The 24656-nt window shown below is 38.2% G+C and overlaps 1 protein-coding gene across 1 annotated transcript; it reads right to left on the bottom strand.

Moving 5' to 3' along the window:
* Positions 1 to 13125: 13125 nt before the first annotated feature.
* Positions 13126 to 23090, bottom strand: LOC120519975. The gene is made up of 10 exons (XM_039742685.1): positions 22948 to 23090; positions 22039 to 22231; positions 21901 to 21951; positions 20085 to 20177; positions 19871 to 19963; positions 17506 to 17604; positions 16953 to 17271; positions 14697 to 14765; positions 14467 to 14538; positions 13126 to 14368 (listed from the first exon to the last, which is right to left on the bottom strand). Exons 2-10 carry the CDS (start codon positions 22192 to 22194, stop codon positions 14154 to 14156), a joined length of 1167 nt encoding a protein of 388 aa, XP_039598619.1. The 5' UTR covers positions 22195 to 22231; positions 22948 to 23090; the 3' UTR covers positions 13126 to 14153.
* Positions 23091 to 24656: the final 1566 nt, after the last annotated feature.

Here is a 24656-nt window from a genome sequence, read left to right as displayed (position 1 = left end):
CTGGCTCTCTGTCATTTTATAGCGTCTCACACACAATGACCCTCCTGCACAGGTTCAACACCTCCTTCACTGAGCCCCTCTATCCAGGGTTTTATGTTGATCGTCACTGCAGTGTGACAATCAGCCATCTGACACCATGTGACCACTGACCAGTACCCTCCACCGGTCACTTGATGTCCCCACACACTCAGGTGTCTTTGTGTTTGTAGTTTGAGGTCAAACTTAATTTTCCACTATAGGTGGGGGGGCAGCACCTCTGTGAGTGAATTTGTGGATGAGAATGCGGGGCGAGTGCGGCTGTCAGGGTCTCCATTATTATTGGGTCTGAGTAGCCAATCAGGTGTGAGTGTCATAGTGAGGGGCGGTGACACCTCAGACCTACAAATACCAGTCTGACCAGCAGGGGTCACTGTTGATTCACAGCCACATGTCCTTCAGGCTGACACCCCAACTGCTGTGTCCTCTGAGTGTCACTGAATGTCACCTGTCAGTCAGTCTATATAGCGCCTTTCAGTTGTGCTGCTCCAGCAGGACCACATGCCTGTCTCAGTATCAAGAGCCTCATTCCAGTGACTATTTAGGAGCACAAAGTGACAGAAGTGACAGGGGTGCTGGCCTCTGAACAGACATTGTCTGCCCCTCTATTAGTTACTCCGGTGGTCTGTCACCTCTGAATGAATTCACTGTGAATGTCTAAAGACGAGGACTCACCGCTCAGTCACATGTCGGCCATACTGATGGAGTTTGGTGTTTTACTGAGTCACTTGGTGTCACGTTAGACATTAAACTGCACCTCCTCCTTGTTGTTCCCACTGTCACCCAAACTCAAGGAGACGAGTCAGCTGACTGACTTCACCTTCACTGTCGGTGTTCAAAGTGACAATGAGATGTGACACTTGGGAGTACTTTTATCTTTCCACTGACACACACATTCCCAGGATTCATTTACAAGTACAATTCCGTCAGGACCCCTTAAGGAGCGGCATGTCACCTGACATCAGTGTGTGTGTTGTGAGTCAGACGAGTGTGTCACTTGTGTGTTTGTCAGTTTTCTTCTCCCTCTGATTTTCTCCTCTTTGACTCGTCACACGCTGATGGCCGTCCTGTCATCACAGATTGTATTCCTCGTTGATCAAATCCGTATCTCGATGTGCGACTGACGTCTGATTCTTTAAGCACTCGCTCATCAGACAGGTTGTCACCCGATGAGCTCTTCACTGCTGACCTAAGCCCGACTGCTCTCTTCTCTCTCCTGTCACCTCGGCCATTGCTTCAGTCCCCGCTATGTGACCTCATAAAGCCACTGGTCTGTCTGGTCACTCAGGTCCTCGTCACAGCTGCACACTGGCAGTCTTTCAAACTCTACAGGCTGACAGCCATGTTGTCCTGTCGTCTGATGTTTGTGTTGGTGGAGATCGTCTCCTGCTGACCTTGGAGGCTCGTAGAGTTCAGGATTAATGAAATGGAAATGTCAGTCAGCAGGGTGGGCAGGTGGGCACATTCAGGGCAAAATGTCACTTAAAAGTCAATGAGCACACTGGACACACTGATAATCAACTCCACATCAGCTGCTGTGGCCCTCATCATGTGCTGTCAACTCAGACGCTGGTCATGTGACTTGTACCTTAGTGACATTCCTGGGACTTTCAGGGCTGTGACATCAGCTGATTCTTCTGGAGCCAAACTGCTCCCTCTTGTGGCCTCTCTGCATATTAAACACACGAGAAGTTAGGATGTGAAGTGTTTGGTGAGATCTGAAAAATATTCAGAATATTGACATGACCTTGAAGGAGTGTTTTGTTTAATAATAATTAATGTGTAAAAGAATACTTATTTTAGATTAATCTTTAGTTAATTATGATTAGATGTTACATTCAAAAGAGATAAATGGCCTGTCAATGCTTCACAGTTTGTATATTTGAATTGCTTATTAATTTAAAAAGTTCAAAACACACAAAATAAAAATATGGACGACTGTTATTTGTCAAATCTGTTCATTTGGTAACTTTTGATTTGTAAATTCTTCTGATCATATCTCATATTCTGAATGTTCTGATGATATTAAGACTTCTTGTTTATGATTAATCCTCTTTAATAAAAGGACATGTGTCTGTGTGTCTGTCTGTGTATCTGTCCAGTCACTTTGTCTCTGTCTTTCCAACAGATGGCGCCTCACAAACATTAGCACAGCTTTTATGACTCCCATGCTAATCAATATCATCGAGTTACAGAGCCGCAGCACCAGACGTCACCTCTGATATCAGCCAGCAGTTTAATGACAGAATGTGTGTTAGTGTGAGTGTGATTAGTGGGCACCATACCAGCCTGTAAACCTCCCAGCTGGCACACAACTGCTAAACCCTAAATTCTCCAGTATATGCTAACAAGGTAGCAAATCATGTAATTATGAGATGATAAATCATCATCATCATCATCATAATAATAATAATAATAATAATAATAATAATAATAATAATAATAATAATAATAATAATCAAGTGCCAGTGACCTCCTATTATTATTAACAGACTTGCATTTAATTTTGTTCTGCTTCTTTAGCAACGTGAGACTCGCAGTCAGATTAAAAGGATTTAATTAACAAATTTTGGGGATTGTGTTAAGTAGTGAGAAGTCAAGTAAAATTACACCTTTTATTGGCTAAGTAAGAAAATTACAATATGCAAGCTTTTGAGGCAACTCAGGCCCCTTCGTCAGGCAAGATGTAATCAACAAAAAAATTATCGCAGATATTTAAACGCGATGTTGGCGATTATTCGGCAGCTCAAGTTTTTACAGATTTGCGCCACTCGTCCAGCTCAAGGTCTTCTTGCTCAGCCGACTTTCTCTTCCCAAGCCATCCCATAATAGTCACAGACACTCCCTCTGTAGATGTCGCTCTCTCCTCTGTGTTTCCATCACTGATGATCTCCTTGATCGTTTAATCGCTCCTTAAATCTCCCGAGTGTGCGCACATAACCGTGGACTGTCTCAGCCCGTCTTGTGTTAATGACGGACACTTTGAGATCGCAGCACCGACTGAGCCTCGACTGTAAGCAGACGGCTATTCACGTGAGGCTCACTCCGCTAAGTCTCAGTGTGACACGCGCGTTTCACGGAGTGCCCGACTGGTTTAGTCCGGTGCTGCACTTTGAGATCAGCGGGAACGCGCACTGCAGTGAAGTGGGGGTGAAGGCGGAGCGAAGGTTTGGTCCGCACGTTGAACGGCACCTTCAGGTTATTACAATTGACCGGGCAGGTTATGAGATCGCAGGTGACTTTGACTTCAGTTTGACAGACTCGAATACAAACACGCGTCATCAACTTTTACATGACCATTTACCATTTACATGAGACGAAGATCGGAGAATCTGCGCAGACCCCCCAAGAGTTCATGTCGTTGTGCTCACCGCCGCCTCCTGCTGTGCAGGTCTGACATCTGAGCAGTGAAGCGCCAACTTGTGGCGGAGCTCCTCGTGGCCAGTCGGCCTGCTGAACCTGACACCCCTCGTGCGGCTCTCTTGTGTTCTCCTTGCCTGCGTTTACATGGCGGAGGTGCGCTTCTGCCATCTCGTGGCCAGGCCTAGTACTGCAATTGCATTTTATAAACGGGAAAAGTATAAAAAGCCGCATGTCGTTTCGAGTAGTCTGACATCATGAGTATCTTTCATAAAATAAGTAAAAGAAAGAGGCTACATATGCTGCCTTGCTCTCTGTGTTGGCTGGGATTGGCTCCAGCAGACCCCCGTGACCCTGTTTTCTGATATAGCAGTTTCGAGAATAACTGACTGACTGAGGACGCAACATAAAATAAGGATTGAGTGGTAAACAGGCAAGGCAGGAACAGAACAATAAATAAACATGAGACTAAAGCAAAAATGACAGCAATTTTTTTTGAGTTTTAATATACCTTTTATTAAACAATCAACAATCAATAGAAAATACAAAAATCAACAAACCATCAAAAAAAGAACATCCTATGTAACCTATGAATGAGTTTTTTACTGTAGTTTCATAATAATTAATTCACAAAACAAAAACACACTCCTCATTAACAATTTTACAAATTGCTTTCATTACACACCACTGTTCTACAAATGTTTGCATATTGTTGGTCATCCTATAAAACTTGAACTCTAATAAAATTCTTATTTTTTATTGTGCCTTAAAAAACCACCAAGTCAGACTGCCTGTCATTCTTATTTTGTTTGTTTTTTTTTCCCTCCTGGTGATATAAATGGCAGGCTTAGCCTGACCCAATAAATAATTTGCTAATCTGCTAACATTCATTTTTGCTCTCACATTATCAAAACCACATATAAAAACCGGATTGGTAAAATAAACACTAAAAACACGGCCAAGTACAGAGCAAAATCTTCAGTGTTGTTTAGTGTTGTTATTTCAGAGTTCATTTTAACAAATGTTGATTCTGGTGTTGATTTGAGAATATCAGCACTCGGAGTGTTACACAGTGTTTGTACTCAGTGTTATTTAGGGGAGCAGGAATACATTAGACCACCAAAGAGGGGATTTGAGTTCCGGCAGAGCAGCAGCACTTCTTTAATTGTGGCCATTACTGAAAAATGATGGATTGTCAATCGTTAAATTGTTATAATAACAAGCATATTGCAATTTTATGCTTATATATATATTGTGGCATCCGGCCGGGGCTGGAGCATGGCCGGGACGCCCAGGACGACCGGAGGAGGGCTTGTGCCTCCTCCAGACCGCGAGGGGCCGTCTGCCCTAGTTATGTTGGGGGCCTCGGGTAAAGGGCTTGGAAGCCCAGCCCTGTAGGGACCCATGGCCACCACCAGGCGGCGCCCCGGTGCCTGTAGAAGTCTGGAGCCCAGCACTTCCGCCACACCAGGAAGTGCTGGGCAGAAGAAGACAGGGGACACCCGGAGGGCTTCCGGGTGCGCAGCCGGCATTTCCGCCACACTGGTGCATGTCTTCAGAGGAATGCCGGGAAGCAGCTGGAGTCCATCCGGGTTCCTATTTAAGGGGCCGCCTCCCTCCAGTCATTGGTGGATGTCGGGTGGAAGAGGACGGAGCTGGAGAGAGGATTGGAAAGAAAACACTTTGAATGAGGAGGTGTGTCCAAACTTTTGGCCTGTACTATATATATATATATGTATGTATGTATATGTACTGTATATATAATTATATATATATATATATATATATATATATATATATACATATATATATATACATATAGATATATAGATAAGTGTATATATAAATATATATATATGAATATATAAATCTATATGTATATATACATATATACTGTATATATATATACATGGCTGATCTTCTATTCTTTTCTCTCAGGGATGAATATTTCTCTAAAACACTCAGTTTTCTAAAAGCACACAAAGCACTGATTCTGACCTAAATTAACACAAGACGTCTGTGGCTGTATGCAGTGTGCTGTCACCGCGTGTTAGCTCTCTCCAACTGTGGCGACTAACATCTATTTTCTGAAAGGCACATAAACAATGGTGTCACACATAGATCAACATAAAACATCTGTTGCTTGTTCGCTTCCCGGGTCCTCCATGTGTGGAGAGCGCTTTGAGTAGTGAGAAAGGCGCTATATAAATGTAAAAGAATTAATTAAAAGAATGAAGTCACCGTGAGACGCAATCTGGATTGTACTGAGCCCCTCGTGTGCCTCATGTGCACAAAAGTCGACATCTGCCCTAAAACGCTCCCCTTCCTCGCCATCTTCCACTTAACGTCTTAACTCTTCTCCGTACAGGTAAAGTGAAGTTACATTTTCGTCCGTATTGTATTTATGTATCTTTCTGTGTATGATTGTCTGCATTTTCATTGTTCTAGTATACAATTTTATGCATCAAGTGCGGTTATAAAGGTTTAAATAAGCAGTCATGGGGTTCGGGAGCGGATGAATCCATTTTACATGATTTGATATGATGGAGAAAATGGTTTCAGTTTTTAAACAAATCGGTTTCTGAACAGCCTTTAGGTATGAATTTATAATCGACATCCGAGGTTCCACTGTATTTCCTTATTTATTTCTACGTGAAGTAAACTAATTTTGTACCCATTTACTTATTTCAATGCCGCCGACAAGATATGATACACACCTTGAAATTTAATTATTATTCATAGATTTATTTATCTGCGTATTTATTTAATTTTTACTATAATATTCCTCCATATTAGATATATTTCTGTTCTTAAATAAATATTGTATGTAGCGACACCACAGCTGAACTCTGTAATGGCAGTTTCAGTTGCTTTAGCCAATATATTACGCTGTTGTACCGAGATTGTTAACCAACTGCTCTCTCAAAGCTGACACTGAAGTTCTTTCATGAGGTCTCGTCGTGCTGGTGAAGGTGAATTACCGTCAGGTGAAGAAATACATCAAAGTGCAAGATGGGTTCACATTTGAGGAGTTTCTAAACGAAGGTAAATTTAAATTTAATTATGTCTGTTTCAGCTGATTTGAAAAGTTACTTTATTAACATTTATAATCAAATTTATCTTGTTTTAGTAAAAATAAAAATGTGGGCTTACAGCAAAGGCTGCACTTCAAGTCTTTGATGAGACAAATACTAACGTGGAGGAAGATATTTTCAAGAGTTGGTTCAGAGCAACCCACAGATATGCTTCACAATAAAATGTCCTCCACAAGGGTTTTTTGCTGAGCTGGATGTTTCTGGTGGTGTGTAATTTCTTTATGAAATGCTCAAATTTCATTTATAAAATATTTGAAAATTAATCAGTACTAGCAAAATACAGCCTTAAGTACTGCCTTAAATTTTTTATTAATAAGAAAATTAAACCTTTTTAAACTGAGGGCAAATATGCCAATAATTATTTGTTAAGGATCTCATTGTATACCACATTGTCAGTTCGGCCCTCCGGTTGTAATATGACCAAGCTGTGCGCTAAGCTTACTCTTGAGCGTGTAACGTACAGTTGGCCATGTGAACAGTAATCTTGTTTCAAATCTCACAGCTTGGATTGCTGCTGTCATAATCGGTTTGAATTTCATGGTTTGTTTCAATTACGACAGTATTTGTAGGACTTGTTGTGTTGAAGAGACATTCGGAATCTGTCAAGCGTTGTAAGTATAAAACTGGTTTCATTGATAACTTCACATCCAGCTTTTGAGAGTTCAAACATTCATAAACATCAAAGTGTCCACTACTGAAATTGTCACCTGTGAATCTAAGATGTTTAAGAGGCATTGGCGGTTGTCGAAAGGTGTAAAATATTTGGCCATTTCGGTACACTTGAAAGAGACAACCGAACAATTCAGTGGCAGCCATCAACTCACATGCAGAACCATAGGTGAAGGGCTTAAGTATTTCACTCTTCTAGTGCTCCTGTGTAGTCTAATTATCTCCTGTACCGTCATCAGTCCACACCTTGAACCTGTCCCAGTCATTCAATACATAAGACACAATGTTCCTCCGGATATCAAGAGTGAGCCTGATATGGCCGTGCAATATGTAACAAAGAGCATGGAAAAGGCAGGTGGTATCTCCGGGCATGGAAACCACTCGCTAAGTGACAGTTCTTTGATCGATGGTGATCACCTCGATAGAAATGTTAATGGGGGTTGGAATGATAAAGGAAATGGGTACCTGAACAATGTAAACTAAGTCTAAAATACCTATACAATAGCTATAATTGTAATAAACAAACAATAAAACAGCAGAGAAGCCGTGGATTAAATAAAACGGCTGTAGTTATCAGCAGGGAGACGTGAATCCCGTGGCGAGGCAAGGAAGGGAATATAGAGACTGGAGCGACGGACAACCTCATATAGGCAGGCAGCCAACAACGTGGGAGGCTTTGGGATGGGGTCCTAACACCGCCTCACATGATGACTGAGCTGCAAGCTATGGACGTATATATGTATGTAAGTAGGATTCACTTAGCGTTGGGAACCCACGTACCAAATTTTTTGAAGATGGTCCCATAAGTAAAAAAGAACGTTGGAAAGTTAAATATGGTGGCTGACAGTGGCGTCATACCACCGAAATAAGTACGTACATTGGTTTCGGTTAGCGCAGGAAAGCCGCCTACCAGATTTCGTGAAGATGGGGCCATGAATAAGAAAGTTCAACATGGCGGACGTTGTTGACCGTTATGACCGTTACACGTCAAATATCGAAATGAAACCTGCTTAACTTTTGTAAGTAAGCTGTAAGGAATGAGCCTGCCAAATTTCAGCCTTCTACCTACACGGGAAGTTGGAGAATTAGTGACATTGGAAAATTCAATATGGCGTCCGACAGTGGCATTGTTTAATAAAACAAGCATTTTGAAAAGTCTTGATTCCTGTGTTTTTTTAAATCTGGTGTATAATGTGTGTACATTAAACTTTCCATTAATGAGACATTAGCTTCTAAATAAAATGAGGTGCACCAACTTAATATCCATCCGTCTGTTATCCAACCCGCTACATCCTAACTACAGGGTCATGGGGGTCTGCTGGAGCCAATCCCAGCCAACACAGGGCACAAGGCAGGGAAACAAACCCTGGGCAGGGCGCCAGCCCACCGCGCAGGGCACACACACACACACAGACACACACACACACACACACACACACACACACACATACACACCTCTACACACACACACACACACACACACACACACACAGACACACACACACACACACACAGACTCTCACACACACTCACACACACATACACACACACACACACACACACACACACACACACACACACACACACACACACACACACACACACACACACACACACACACACACACACACACACACCAACACACACACACACACACACACACCACATACACATACACACACACACACACACATACTTGTAAAGTCTACATAATGAGGACACATGACTGGATCATGATTTGTGGGGACAGCACATTCTGAAGACTGCTAGGTCTAGCCTGTTAAATTACATATATTAAAGCTTTATTCTAGGTATGCTGAGCATTTTAAATTCCCTAAATAAAATTCATGGACAAATTGACTTTTTACCGACTTATGAGGACATGTTCAGGTATTTATGTAAAGCTAGGACAATGGAATACACACAATCACTCAGAATCGACCACTGTATGGGGACAACTTGCATATTGGGGACACTGATTTACATATGCATTTTGTCAGATATAAACACACTATAGTAAATAATTGTTCCTTTACAGATATGTGAGCATGCTTTTTGATTTCTTAGAAATGTATATTAAACATGCAGTTTAAAATTATCCTTTAAATTATAGGTAAAAATTTGTTCCAAATATCTGAAACCATTTCCCATAATTATTTTATTTTTCCTTTTGAATCTGTGCAAGATTATAGTTCAATTTACTTCTGACATTTTCATACAGTATGTATTTGTTATCTTATATTTTCTCAAACTTATGGCCTGGTTAATTTTATATAATTATATGGCTATTTAAGTACTGCCCACCACTCATGCCAGTGAAGTTGAAATAAAACAAAAAAAATTCCTTTGTCTCAACAGTTCTGTGATTATGCACACATCCAATGTGTTTGTTTGTACTTACTGCAAATTCAAATTATTGAACATTTATTCCATAGTAACATTTTTTAATTCCTAATTCAGTTTATTTTTGCTGCCTTTCCTAACTTTATCAACTCTGAATAAACAAGGTACAAAATAGGCTTAAAAGTTTTCTTTCACTTTTACCACATGTATAATATCGTAATGACCAAACAGCCAAGTGTTCAGTAGCTCTAATAGAAAATGAAACTGCAGTCATCATTTTAAACCATAACAAAGTTATTGAAAAACCAATCGAAACTGTGAATCTAGAGAATACTACAAAAACACACTGTAATTAACTATGGAAAGGTGGCTCTGTTTTTAATTTCAATATCACATTTAATACGATTTCAGCACTATAGCCTCCATACCAATTCTAGATGTCAATTTTAATCCCATATTCTGTTCTTTTATTTTTTGCTTCACTAACATAAAATGATACACCTTCAGCCCATCCCACCAGGGTGAATTTCACAATTGTTTAAATTTCAAGGTCAAGGTAAATAGAAGAAAAGAATAAAGGATAGCTGTCCATAATATAAAGCTCACGTAAGATAACAAAATGAAATTTGTGAAAAACCATCTTTTACACCAATCAGTTACAACATTCATTAATTAAACCCTTCTTATTTGCAATGGTGATGGACAGGTTGACAGACGAGATTAGACAGGAGTCCTCATGGACTATGATGTTTGCTGATGACATTGCGGTCTGTAGTGATAGTAGGGAGCAGGATGAGGAGAGGACCTGGAGAGGTGGAGATATGAGAGGAGAGGAATGAAGGTCAGCAGGACCACCAAGACAGAATACATGTGTGTGAATGAGAGGGAGGTCAGTGGAATGGTGAGGATGACGGAGTAGAGTTGGTGAAGGTGGATGAGTTTAAATACTTGGGATCAACAGTACAGAGTAATGGGGAGTGTGGAAGAGAGGTTAAGAAGAGAGTGAAGGCAGATTCTCTGTCCCAGTCATCTATCCATCCCAACGTAGCCCTTGTCAGAGTTTCTCAGATCCTTACGCTTGCCCTCTTTTGCTGTTTCTACCACATCACCTTCAAGAACTGACTGTTCATTTGCTGCCTAGTGTATCACATCCCTTGATAATTTCTCCCATCCCTTCACCTCTCAGTAGCTTTAATAGCTTTTGATTGGTGTATTTGTTGAACAAGCACGTGCTATTAAATGAAGATTAAAAATCAAGTCAGTACTGTAAACAACCACCACTTTCAATTCAGTCATAATATTCAGACAATTAATTTGAAACTAAAAATAATATAATGCACTTTTTTTTTTTACTGTTTTCAAAAGATGATCACTCTCATTAATCTCATTGATTAAGCCACAAATTTGCACAAATAAATAAACCATGGCTCTGTCTGAAAAATCTCCCTATTTGAGAGATGTTTACTGAGGCCAAAAGAAACATTAGCACGATCATGTTATACTTGTGAAGCACTTCAATAGTGTGCGAATAAGAAATTAACTTAATTGTAGATTGCCAGATATTATTCAGTTCAACACCTGTTAGGTCTTTAGCAATTTTAAATGAAAATTTGAATACAATACTTGTTCTGAATGTAACATCTCCAATTCATTGACTATCATTAATCAACAAACAAACAAGCACAGCACAAGAGACACAAACCTGTCCATATTATTAATGTTTACACCTAGAATTTCTACTATGAATCAGCATTGAATTCTTTAAGAAATATTGCCCTCAGTGACGTCTGTTTTATGAATCTTAAACTCAAGTCCTCATCAAGAAGTTAATATAAAAGAAGCTTGAAGCTAACAAAACACAAAAATGCAGATGGCATTGTTGATCTTCTGGCATATAAAGGACCATTTTAAGCGTGGTCCATCAGGCCACATTGACACTTTGTGCAAATGTACAGCTATCTACTAAAACTTTTGACAGTTGATTTTCACAAAGCTCTGAAACAGGACATGGGAGAATATAACAAAAGATACATCTTATTGCATTCATAACCCCCCACAAGTTGAGTTCAACTGAAATAAAGATTCATTCAACAGATAAACTGTAGTTAAATATAAACTGTGAATTTTATGCCACACAGAATTCTCTAGTTTTACACACAAAAGCTAAATCTACCTTATAAACTCTCTTGCCCTTGCCAACAACTGGACACCAGCACTGAACAGTTCTGTCCAAGACATTATTGACATTAGCAGTGGAATGTGTATGTTAAACAAAATAAAAGTCTTGGAGAACGTTTTAAATTTTATTTTATTAAATAAATCAGTCTCACAAAAAACACTACATAAACATCTTAACATATAAACTGAGGAAGCATGTTGTAAAACATTGAGTAAATTTAATTTACATTATTTACATTATTTGAGAGTTAGAAGAAATGATACCACTGTAATAAGACTGGTACATCAGATCAGAGGCTTGTACTGTATGCAGTCTAACCAACATGTTCACAGTGATTTTCTTTACAAATGACAGGTAATCTGTTCAATGAATAAAATGAAAATGTCATACTAATTTATTTATATCTATATTAATATATTAGCTTTATATTTTAACATATGAGACAGATGAACCAGCCAGGAGGCCTGTATGGATAAGTAGCCTGGAGCGACTGGAATCCCTGCTGGGATAGATTGTATTCCCTTTACTAACTGGAAAGCCTTCATGGCTGAATGGTGCGCACATTCCGCCCAGGATGGTTGCTGCTTCACTTTCGGTCAGGAGGACTTAAGGGAAGGATACAGGAGACTACCTCTCTGGGCTGTGTGCCCCTAGCACCAGGTGGTGACATCCATCTGTAGGGACTCCCACGTGTGCACTTGTAGGGCTGCCCAAGAATCGTAGTCCCGATTGGCAGCCCTGCTATGATTTTGGCAGCCGCCATGGAGAGCTACTCAGGAAGGACATACCTATTCTACAGACGGAACATCCTTACAGCAGTCAATATTATAGCAGAGATGCCCATCAGGTACTACAACTCCCAAGCAGTCCCATAGATGCACACATGGGATGGCCCTAAAGAGGGATGTATCCACTTGGGACTTCGGGGTAGCACACTGCATTGAGAGACAGACTCCTCCACCCTTCCACTAAGTCCTACTGACCTGGAATGGAAGCAGAAACTACCCTGGCCAGGGTGTGCCTCCATCCACACCATCCATCCATGAAGGCCTCCTGCCCAGATAATGGAACATCATCTATCCCAGTAAAGATTCAAATTACTCCAGGCTGCTCAAACATACAAGCCTCACCAATCAGGTAGGAGACCCACACCCATCCTGGCTGGGATGCTAGCCCATCTGCAGCATCTGTTACTTTTTGTGTATATATATATATATATATATATATATATATATATATATATATATATATATATATATATATATATATATATATATATATATATATATATATATATATATATATATATATATATATATATATATACATATATATATATATATATATATATATATATATATATACACATATATATATATATATATATAAATAAAATAAAACTTTTATAAATTAACCTTTTTTAATGAGAAAAATAAAATGCACCTTCATCCTGGCTAAGGTTCACTGTTACTACTTGGCTTTGAAGAATAGCCTTCCATGCATACAGTATTCCATTGTGAAACATCTCTACATTGACAACTCCAGTGTACTAATTATGAAAAAGTAATTAAAACATTAATCCAAAGCATCTAATTAAACGTTCATTTATCAATGTAAGCAAAAAAGCAACTGATGAATATTAAAAATTACAATATTTACTGGCTTCTGTACACATTATATTTGAGTTACATCACCTCTTAGTAACAAATATTAAAACTGAGCACCCAGACTCAAGTTCACAATATTCTTTCAGCCAGAACATTGCTCACATTATACTAAATATGCAATAAACATACATAACTGAACCTAAAACAATGTCATCATAACAAAGCCAAATCTAAGTGTAAAACAGCACGATGACCTTGAAGCTAATTTGTTTTGGAATTACCTCCCATTTCAGATATTTGACACTTGCTTGATCCAGAAATATTTAGATTTCACTATTTCAAGACATCTTAGCTTCAGCTGTAATTGCTCAAATATATTTGTAATTGATCTGAATTAATGAGTACTGCAATATTTGTAAACGTGTGATCAAATTGTATGTTATGAAGAAGCAATTTAATTTAAAATTAATGTGTACGGAATCAGTAAATATTGCAGGTTTTCTGTATTATAAGTTTGCAGTATGAAATAATTACTCTGATTCACTACTGGTAATTCTTTTAAATCAGTAACCCAACACCAGTGCTTTCTACCCTGAGTAAAGCTACCAAGGCCCAAGTCTCCTGGTGGCACCACACAAGTTAGAGTCACTGTCCTTGATTGAAATAGCCTGTAAATAACCGTGTGTATATCTTTATGTAAGTGCATATAAACGTATGAAATACAAATTATTAAAGAGCAAACAAGTAACTGGCTTTGTGGAACTGTTGCTTTCAAATACCATGAAAAGACCTAATGTAAACTGATTAAATTATTTCCCATAACTAAACTTTAAATGAACAGCATTGATAATGGAAACACTTGTTTTAAACCTTTCTCTTCAGTGAGGTAATTCGGTTTTTTATATAGAATTTCACACCCAGCCAATCTCTATTTTTGAGAGCTTGTGGTTCATTTTGGATGCAGGCCTCACACTCTCTCTTTCCTGGCACTTTACATATATTTATAAATTTGGCCAAATGTTTTTCCACTGCTCTTCTTTCTTCTTCTTTCCACATTGTCCTCTTCACTCGTTTACGACCTAAAAATTGCACCACAAAATTCCAATTAGCAGAACATAAACTTCTGTATAGCTTAGTTAAAAAAATAATCTTTATTGTAGCACTGATGTGTACTCACCTTGGCAAACACTGTTAACTTTTGTTTCCTGAACTTCGCCATGTGCTCGTTTCATCTGCTTTACTTGCATTTCTAAACACAACATAACCAATTATGTTACAAAATTTCAAGAATTATTTAACCTAATCAATTAAACAAAATTTTGTCAAATTATTTTAGAAATAGTTAGAAAGCCATAAACTTTAACACCAATGGATTTACAAAGTAAGGTAAAATGTACAATAGCTTACCTGCATCACCTTCATGATCACTCAATTCTTCCTCACTTTCTGATGTTTCATTTTCAATCACTACTTTTTCTACAGTAAAAAAAGATCTTTTAATAAAAGTCAAAGAAAAAAATAGGAGCTACTTTTAAATACATCACTATACACGATAGTCAAATACAAAACTGAACTTTGAATACTAAGAAGGAAAGTAAATGCTTACAAAAATAAAACTGGCTCAGGAATTCTGGTAGAGATGTCTACTAGTTAGGAATGTAATTATGAACATATTCATGTTTGAATAGTTTGGTATTTCTATCTATCTATCTAAATATTGTTCACTTCAAGTGGACCAGGGCCATTAGATTAGGTTAATTTCAGAGTATGTCTGTCTTTATTGAAAAAGTGGGTTTCTACAGTACACTAAATTATCAGCATGTGAGGCATACTTCAAAATCATACATTTTGGAACATTTTTGTATACCCAAAGTGGAGGTGGAAAGGAGGAGGTGCCCTTGTCATGTCAAACATGACACATCTGCCAAAATTCATAACTATTTTTACATTTACAGCTGTTGTCTTTGCTATGCAGTATGCCAAGTTTGGCTATGCATATGTATACACTAAGGCAGATAGAGAGAAAGAAAATGGTCATTACCAGTTGGATCAATGGTGATATCCTCCAGATTTTTTCCTTTAAACTCTCCAAGGCGCCCAGTTTCAAGAGCTAAGAGAATTTTGCTGATCTTAGCCAACTGCAAAGTGCCTTCTGGGAGACGATAGTATTGCCTGTGTACTCTAATGTCATGCCCAAGGAAATCAGCCAGTTGATCCAATTCTGTATCGTTCAAGTTAAGAACTTTTGACAGAGTTGCCACGTGTTTTCGGAGTTTGGTTGATGAAAGTGTTTTAGGACTTTTTGCTCCACATTCTTTGGCAAAAAGTCGAATACAATCAGATCCACGAAAATGAGATAGAGCCGAAGGTCTTGCAAACATATAGTTGTTGTCACATGGCACACCACATACTTCTCTTTTTTCTGCAAGCAACTTCATTGCTCTGTGCATTGCTGGGGACAGCAGTATAGGAACCTTCCTTCCACGCTTGCCTTTAATTTCAATTCTGATAAAGTGATGGCAAAGCTTTTGCTCTAGTTCTGAAAGAGCAAGAGCAACATCTCCATGCAAATCTGATACATCTCTTAACAAAAAGGTATTTAGAAGCATTCTGGAAACTTCTCCTTCTCTTCTGCGATTAAACAAAATAATTTGTGTTAAAGTGACTTTTGCAAGGTTTGCCCAGTTTCTTGCAGAGGCCTCAGCTAGAAGATTTTTGTAATTTTCTTCTTGTTTGTCATCAAGATACAAATGCATTTTTTTCACATCTTCGGTAAAAGGCAAAAGCTGAGGTGCATTCCACTTTGACTCTCTCAAACATCTTAGGGCTACAGATGAAATTAGCTCATTCCACTGGGTTTCATAAATTTTTGGAAGCTTTGAGCATTTTTTTCCATCATTTCATTTCCTTCTACCATTGCCTGGGCTTCCACTATATTGGCTATTTTCTGAAGGCTGTGGCCAAGCTTCAGTGCTAATGAAGGAGTTTTCATTGTGCCACTCTCCTGGTTGTACCCAGCAACACATTTCACTGCTGTTACTACATGTGGAAAGTTACATGGAATTATGAAGTCTCTCATATTTTGCAATGGTGTTATTTGTCTTGCACATAACAACAAACGACCAAGCTCTCTAAGCTTCTGACGAATGTATTCATTTTTAGATATGTCTGAACCGAGCCTGTTAAAGAGATGTCGTGCTATTTGTAAAATGCAGGGATCCTTCTTGACTACAAGTGAAATGTTGTCTTGTATCATTTCACTCATTAGCTTCCAAAGGCCACTGTCAACACCAGGAGGCACAGGTTCAGCAAATGCACACAAAGACTGGACCCTATTTTTTCCAGGTTTTGGTTGGTCATGTTTTCTAAGCTTGCAATGTTTCATGTGTCGCCAAAGATTGTTTCTTAAATAAAAACCCTGACAATTTAAACAATGCATAAAATCGTTAGATGGCAAACAATTTCTAGGTTGTCTTGAGGTACGAGCATTCCTTTCCCCATTTTAAAACTTCCACATTGTGAGCAAAATTGCCTCTGTTTGAAGAAGATCTATTTGAAGTCTTCTTTCTTTTGATTTTCTTGGAAACTGGAGAGCTTTAGCAACTTCAGTCTCATTGCGATGAATTTGTTCAATATGCCTGGCAATTTTTGCATAGGACTTACCACAGAAAAGGCAAAAATGTTTTTTGTCATATACTCTTCTTCCACCGGTTTTTACAGAAACTGCCTTTACAGATACTGGATCATATTCTTTAATTTCAGAGTCTGAAACACTGGAATCAGGTACAGTTCTATCACACGTGGAACATGACGCAGAGGATTTCTCATCTTTATCTATTTTGTCATTCATGTGTGCTGATAAGCAGTCACTACTGCAGTCTGGACTACTCTCTTCTGATGACTTAGGAATGTAGTCATCATCGCTGTGGTTCATACTGGAATCTGATGACTCAGAACAGTTTTGAAGCATCTCCTCGCTCACCTATTAAAAACATAAGAAAGCCATCTAGAAACAAATCCCTATACTGCATACTGATTAACAGGTGTTGAAAACTACATTATTTGATTAATGATTGCTTTGTTTTATATTTATTATTAATAATGTATATACATGAGCAATTGCTTAATATTTCAAAACCCACTATCAAATACTCACTGTTATTTTTATAGTGAAAATATTGAATTATAAAGTTTATGCCATTGAGGTATAACTTACAATAACACTGTCAGAGCGCTTAAGTTTTGGCACAGTACAGTCAAGCTCTCTCTTTTCTAAAGAAACTGGTTCAGTGTCAGATCCACTGTTGTCTTCAGTCTGTAAAAATATAATTGGGTGTCATATTCGTTTGACACACATTACGATGTGTTAGTATTATTACTGTTGTTATTAGCAATAGTAGCAATATTCCTACTATTGCTATCATTGTTGCTTTTTACTTTTACACTTTGCAAAGGCCAGTTACAATCAAATACTTTCTGCTCAAATAAGTGTTAAGTGTCGTTATAGGCAATTACAGGGATAACAGAATACCAGATTTTACATTATGCTGTACATAATGTAAATTAAATGAGATTATGCTTAATACATTTTTCAGGCCAAATCTTGAATATTGAATATGGAGACAAGACAACAGTTCATTAGGTCTTAAGAATAAGTGCAACACATACAGGAGAGTCAACTTTTCTTCATTAACTATAATTATTAGAACTAGCATTTATAGCAGTTGATTTTTATTATGGCGACCTAAATGAATTTGAGTGAGGTAGAAGTACTGAAGCACCACCAACAATCCTAGTGAGAACTTGCATATACTTCAGTTCACATTCACTGTGGGGACATAGAGTAAGGGGTGAGCAGGAGTTAATCTATCTTTTATGTAGCTATACTTGTGGGGTCTGACACATATTTCAGGTCACAAACACTGTGTGGACCTAAACTAAGTGGGTGGACAGTGGCACAAGAAACCCCATCATCACTAACTAACCTAGTGGGGACTCACACACATTTCAAGTCACAACCATTGTGTGGACCTAAAGCAAGTGGGGGATGGTAGCACAAGTAACCCCATCTTCAATAACTGCCCTTATGGGGACTTTCACACATTCCAGGTCATTTTCATTAAGGGGACCTCAGTGAAGTAAAAAGATATTTTAGGATTTAAAACACAAGACGCTGTCCTTGTGGGAACTCACACACATTCCATGTCACAAACACTGTGTGGACCTAAACTAAGTGGGTAGACAGTGGCACAAGAAACCCCATCATCACTAAGTAACCTAGTGGGGACTCACACACATTTCAAATCACGACCATTGTGTGGACCTAAAGCAAGTGGGGGATGGTAGAACAAGTAACCCCATCTTCAATAACTGCCCTTATGGGGACTCTCACACATTCCAGGTCATTTTCATTAAGGGGACCTCAGTGAAGTAAAAAGATATTTTAGGATTTAAAACACAAGACGCTGTCCTTGTGGGAACTCACACACATTTCATGTCACAAACACTGTGTGGACCTAAACTAAGTGGGTAGACAGTGGCACAAGAAACCCCATCATCACTAAGTAACCTAGTGGGGACTCACACACATTTCAAATCACGACCATTGTGTGGACCTAAAGCAAGTGGGGGATGGTAGCACAAGTAACCCCATCTTCAATAACTGCCCTTATGGGGACTCTCACACATTCCAGGTCATTTTCATTAAGGGGACCTCAGTGAAGTAAAAAGATATTTTAGGATTTAAAACACAAGACGCTGTCCTTGTGGGAACTCACACACATTTCATGTCACAAACACTGTGTGGACCTAAACTAAGTGGGTAGACAGTGGCACAAGAAACCCCATCATCACTAAGTAACCTAGTGGGGACTCACACACATTTCAAGTCACAACCATTGTGTGGACCTAAAGCAAGTGGGGGATGGTAGCACAAGTAACCCCATCTTCAATAACTGCCCTTATGGGGACTCTAATACATTCCAGGTCATTTTCATTAAGGGGACCTCAGTGAAGTAAAAAGATATTTTAGGATTTAAAACACAAGACGCTGTCCTTGTGGGAACTCACACACATTCCATGTCACAAACACTGTGTGGACCTAAACTAAGTGGGTAGACAGTGGCACAAGAAACCCCATCATCACTAAGTAACCTAGTGGGGACTCACACACATTTCAAGTCACAACAATTGTGTAGACCTAAAGCAAGTGGGGGATGGTAGCACAAGTAACCCCATCTTCACTAACTGCCCTTATGGGGACTCTCACACATACTTCAGGTCATTTTCATTAGGGGGACCTCAGTGAAGTAGGGTGGGCAGTAAGAAATGCATAACAATGACACAGTTCCTGTGAGGATTCAGATATATTTCAGATCACTCTCATCATGTGAACATAAAGCAAGTGAGGAATGTAGTTAACTGATCTTATGTGTAATGACTATATAATTTTTAAACAAAACAGCTTTGTGAAATAAACTGTAGCAGATTAAAATTTAAAAGCAAAATAAGACATCTTGCCATTAAAAGATATATACTGTGTATTTCTAGTTATATTTGCAAATTAAGTAAAAAAACTGTACCTGCTCATTAGTAATAACTGCTTCTTTCTCTTGAGGTTCAGAAGTCTTTTCAGCTAAGCTATGACTGAGGGTCTTCTCTCTTCCATCAGGGTTCTGAGAAGGCAAAAATAATTAAATGATTAGTGAAAAAAATGGATAATATATAACATTTTACCATTAAGTGATGTAAAGTATTTGTCTAATAATAAACGTTTAAGGCTATAAAGAATTGTACCTGTTCATCAATAGCAAGAGTGCCTTTTACTTGTGCCAGTGTAGGCTGTTGAGCCAAGATCTGGCTTTGGGCAACATCCCTTTCCCCAGTGCCCTAAAAACAGAATATTGATCAAATGCATAATAAAGGCAGGTATGCTGTTATCACTTTCCAGTCTTACATGCAATAATAATACTTCTAATACTAAAATGAACTTACTGGTTTCCCACTTGATGAAAGATGTTAAAACCTTTGTTGGATTTTTAAAATATATTTTGTCATAAATACTGTATGAATGCCCAAAGTAAACCTTTGATAGGACTTGACCGTTCCTTATAATACCTAATTCTCATTCAAAGATACTGTGATTCAAAAATTGCACTCTGAATCAGCAGTAGTCACATTTCTATATGCACTATATGGTATGTACATGAAATGTTATTTCATATGGGTTAATTTATATTTTACATAATCCAAAAAGTAGCCTATTACAATGAATATGTTTAACTTCAAAAAAGCCTAAATTGTTCATATAAAAATTAAGTAACTTTTCAGTTACTTGAATAGTTTCTGGGTTTCTAGGTCTTGTAGATGGTTGTACATTTTGCATGATTTACATGATATCACAAAACGATAGCCATACTTTTTCTTCCTCTTTAAACAACATTTATTCTTTTGGTGTGTGCACTTAATTTTTCTCTCTGTCACATGTTTCATTCAGAATTGTTTATGTGCTACAAAAGTTGGAAACAAGTTTCACTAAGTCATACACTGTGTATGTTTTCTGAAAATTTATAGTGCAAATATCAAAATTATGCTAATGAATACTAATATGTTCTTGTTTAGGAAAATCTTTACAATGAGTCTGCAATTAACGATTTTACCATATATTTATTCTTTCCTCTCTTAGTTTCCTATAATTAAGTGTACACCATCCATTTTCATACCTTTAATTGAAATTGTGGCACTATATTTGTGTTTCTTAAATTTATTATCATATAAAAATATATTTCCACTTCCAATCACACAGCTTTATTATCTAAAAATAGTGCAATAAAGTATATAGACTCAGGCAATGTAACAAATTGCAATGCATGTATACTGTGTACTATTGGTACTTCTTTAATAATATCTTAATTCAGTTTTTCCCAAACTCGGCCCTGGGGACCCCCTGTGACTGCAGGTTTTGTTCCAACCACACTCCTAATAAGTGATAACACTGAGCTCATTTAATTAGCTGGTATTTTTTTTTTTTATTCGACATTTCGAAAAGCAAAGCAGCATGATTTTTACATTTAAAAATATTTCTGCTTTTATGATATATTTAAATGCTTAACTCTCTTTTGTTGATTTCATTATACTTTGCCCTTTATCTGTGCAGTTTTTCCTCCTTCGTTGTATCTTAATAATGACAATTTAAAATGAGCAGAGCAGACACCCAGGCAAACAACACGGAATAATCAAAGGCTGCAACTACTTTAAAGTCAGACCTACTAATTAGTATAATTATTAAATAGTGGATAAATAAAACAATTAGAACACCTGGAAAAGTAGAATGAAAATCACGATGAAAACACTGTTAAAAAGAAAAAATACATTATTCCTATATAACTGCTTGGTACATTTTAATATTTTTTTTTAGCAAACTTATTTTTCTAATTTCTGTATTGTTCCCTAAACACAGAACTTGGGAAATATCAGTTCACTTAATTAGTCCAGGAGTTTAATTAAAACAGAAGCTGCAGCCACGGGGGTCCCCAGGACCGAGTTTGGGAAAAACTGTCTTAATTTATTAAAATAAAATGCCTGTATAGATTAATAATGTAGATTTAGTTACCTTGTCATTTGTCTGTAATGGTGATGACACAATAGTGGCTTTTTCTTTTCCCTGCATACAAACACAAAAATAATTACTTCACAGGTGACAACAACCTAAACTAATCCTAAATACATAAATAAAGACTACAGTTCTTACCTGTTTTCTCCAAGGCCATGGTCCATCTCCATAGCTGTATGTGATTTCTTCACCAGGAAGAATATCTCTTAAAGCAAACAGGCAGAGGTGTGGCATTCCATCTACTGCCAGTTTCTTGATTTTGCAGTTTGGACTTTTGTGGTTGTCATTTATCATTCTTCCAACAGAGCCATCATCTTTGGCTCCATCAATGCTGTAACAGCAGTGCAGTTTAAATACATACATAAAGATTACACACAGCCAATTTGCCTCATGTATTAGAATGAGTAGTGTTCCGTGGAAATAATCGTGTAGCACATCTGGGTCTGAGCCTGAGAGGGCAAGCTCCTCACTTACGTGGAAAGGACTACCTTGAGAAACTGACATAAAAGCAGCTCCGCGATCGCTATGTTGCAGACAGAGCACTTGAAGCACTTCAGACACGTTTCCAGGCTGCTACAGTCCATCTGCCCGAGTGTGCGGCCGCTACCGTGTCTCACAGGGCAGGTGGACAGTGGGCATATGAACTGCCTCTAAGGCAGAGAAGGGCGGACAGAGAGTCGAAGCAGGTGGCTGATTCCATTAAATAAAGTGCTTACTAACTGCGGTGTCTGAGAACGCGGATCTCGGAGCTGCTTCTCCAGGAGTCCCGCCACTTCAGACAGCATATCTGCATTACACGTACGCGATCAGGTCATTATTATACCGGTTTTTTTATGTTAAAGCAAATTTGTTGTATATATCATAAAGTATTTTATTAAGCATTTATTTTTTATTCGGAGACAGGGAAACCTGATTATACTGTCTGGTAGTATTACTTTTTTCTGCCGTTTACTTTCATTCTGACGTTTTGTTAACTATTGCAATATTAACTTCGGAACAGACCGTAGTACACTTTCACCATAAATTTGAAAAATAAATACAGCTCACCACCAGCTTTTCCTATTCCATTTAAAGTCGAAAAGAAAGACAGCAGCGGCAGGATGGTACACTCGCCTCCTCCTCTCGCTTTCAGCTCCGTTTATTAGTTGACCGCGGTACTCGGCCACAAAGTCACCCTTTTCCAATGCATCCACCGCAAAACTCCACGTCCTGCGAACGACCGAGTATGTGAAACGTGCTTCGCTAATATAAATGCGATGTTAATAATTTAAGAAAATAAATTGGTTATAAACAACTTACCTTTCTCTGAACTGATACATTTAATTTCCAAACCGCATTTGTCCGAAGATGACCTCACATACCGAATAGCCTCGCTTTCCGGATTTATTCGTTGTCTTCTCATTTTCAACATATGTCTCTCTCTCTCTTTCTCTATGTATATATACACATATATGTACACATATACATGTAAACTCCCGAATATAAACACGCATAATTTGTGTTTTAAAATTAAATGCATAATAAAGCTGGCATATAAAAATAGTCAAGCAGGGTCTTCTTAAAAACCAACAAACACAACATACCCTGACAAACTTTTATTCAAACAAAGCTTTAAATAGATAAAAACGTCATCTTCATTGGCTAATAATAATAATAACAACGATTAACTACTTACTCTAGCATAACATTTATTAAAACACTGTTTACCTTTTTTAACAGTTTGTGATTTATCCTTTCGGGCTTTCAATCTTTCCTCCATATGCACGCACCTAATGGGAACATCCGGTGTTGCTGCCATGTGACCAAAAGTGTGCTTAACCCTGCAGTACTGCAAAGTGTCTGTAGGGGGTTTTAAAAACTGTGAGCATCCAGCCCCAAAACACACTGCAGTACCGCAAAGTGTCTGTAGGGGGTTTTACACACTGTGAGCATCCAGCGGCAAAACACACACACAAATTTTACTCATTGAAATATGAATTTTGGGGTCATGGTAGATTTTGATGGTACACACCTTAGGAAGCAATTTTGCATTAATTATAATGGGCAGAATTATGGGGACCTCATTTTTGGTCCCCACTTGGTCAGAGGTCCTCACTGTGTTGGTGTGCAGTCAGGCGTATGTCCCCATTCAGATAGCAATGCAAACACACACACACACACACACAGACACACACACACACAGACACACACACACACCAGAGACAATTTAGAATCACCAATGCACTTCACCTGCATGTCTTTGGACTGTGGGAGGAAACTGAAGTTCCAGGAGGAAACCCACGCAGACACAGCCAACTTCATATGGCATCTCAAATAATAGGATATCCTAACAGTCATTGAGTGTAAACATATTGCCACTCCACACTTGGCATGTGTTGAAATCAACACCTTAAGAGTTACTTTTTAATACCAGCAGAGTGTCTTGAGAATTTAGTTTACACCAAGTAGATGTTCACCACACTTCTGGTGTTATAAATTAACTCTTACAGTGTTGATTTCAATACCTGAAAGTGTCAAACAATATAACACGACACAAAGCGTACATTGAACTCGATTTGGTGTGGACCTAAATAAACTCTGAAGAAGTGTTACAATGAACTCTGTAGGTCTGAATTTAACACTTTGGATTTTGCTGTGTATAAAATTATTGAGGAACCCTGGTTTAATTATTAGTTCATTGTGTGTGATAAGAATGATCTGATCCTTAAGATTTATAGGTGTTGAGATACTATGCATGCCATTTACAGAAACAAAAT

The sequence above is a fragment of the Polypterus senegalus genome, unplaced genomic scaffold, assembly GCF_016835505.1.
Source record: "Polypterus senegalus isolate Bchr_013 unplaced genomic scaffold, ASM1683550v1 scaffold_223, whole genome shotgun sequence".
In the NCBI taxonomy this organism is placed as follows: Eukaryota; Metazoa; Chordata; class Cladistia; order Polypteriformes; family Polypteridae; genus Polypterus; species Polypterus senegalus.
The sequence above is the reverse complement of the archived record's forward strand: the minus strand, read 5'-3'. Positions and strand labels throughout refer to the sequence as shown.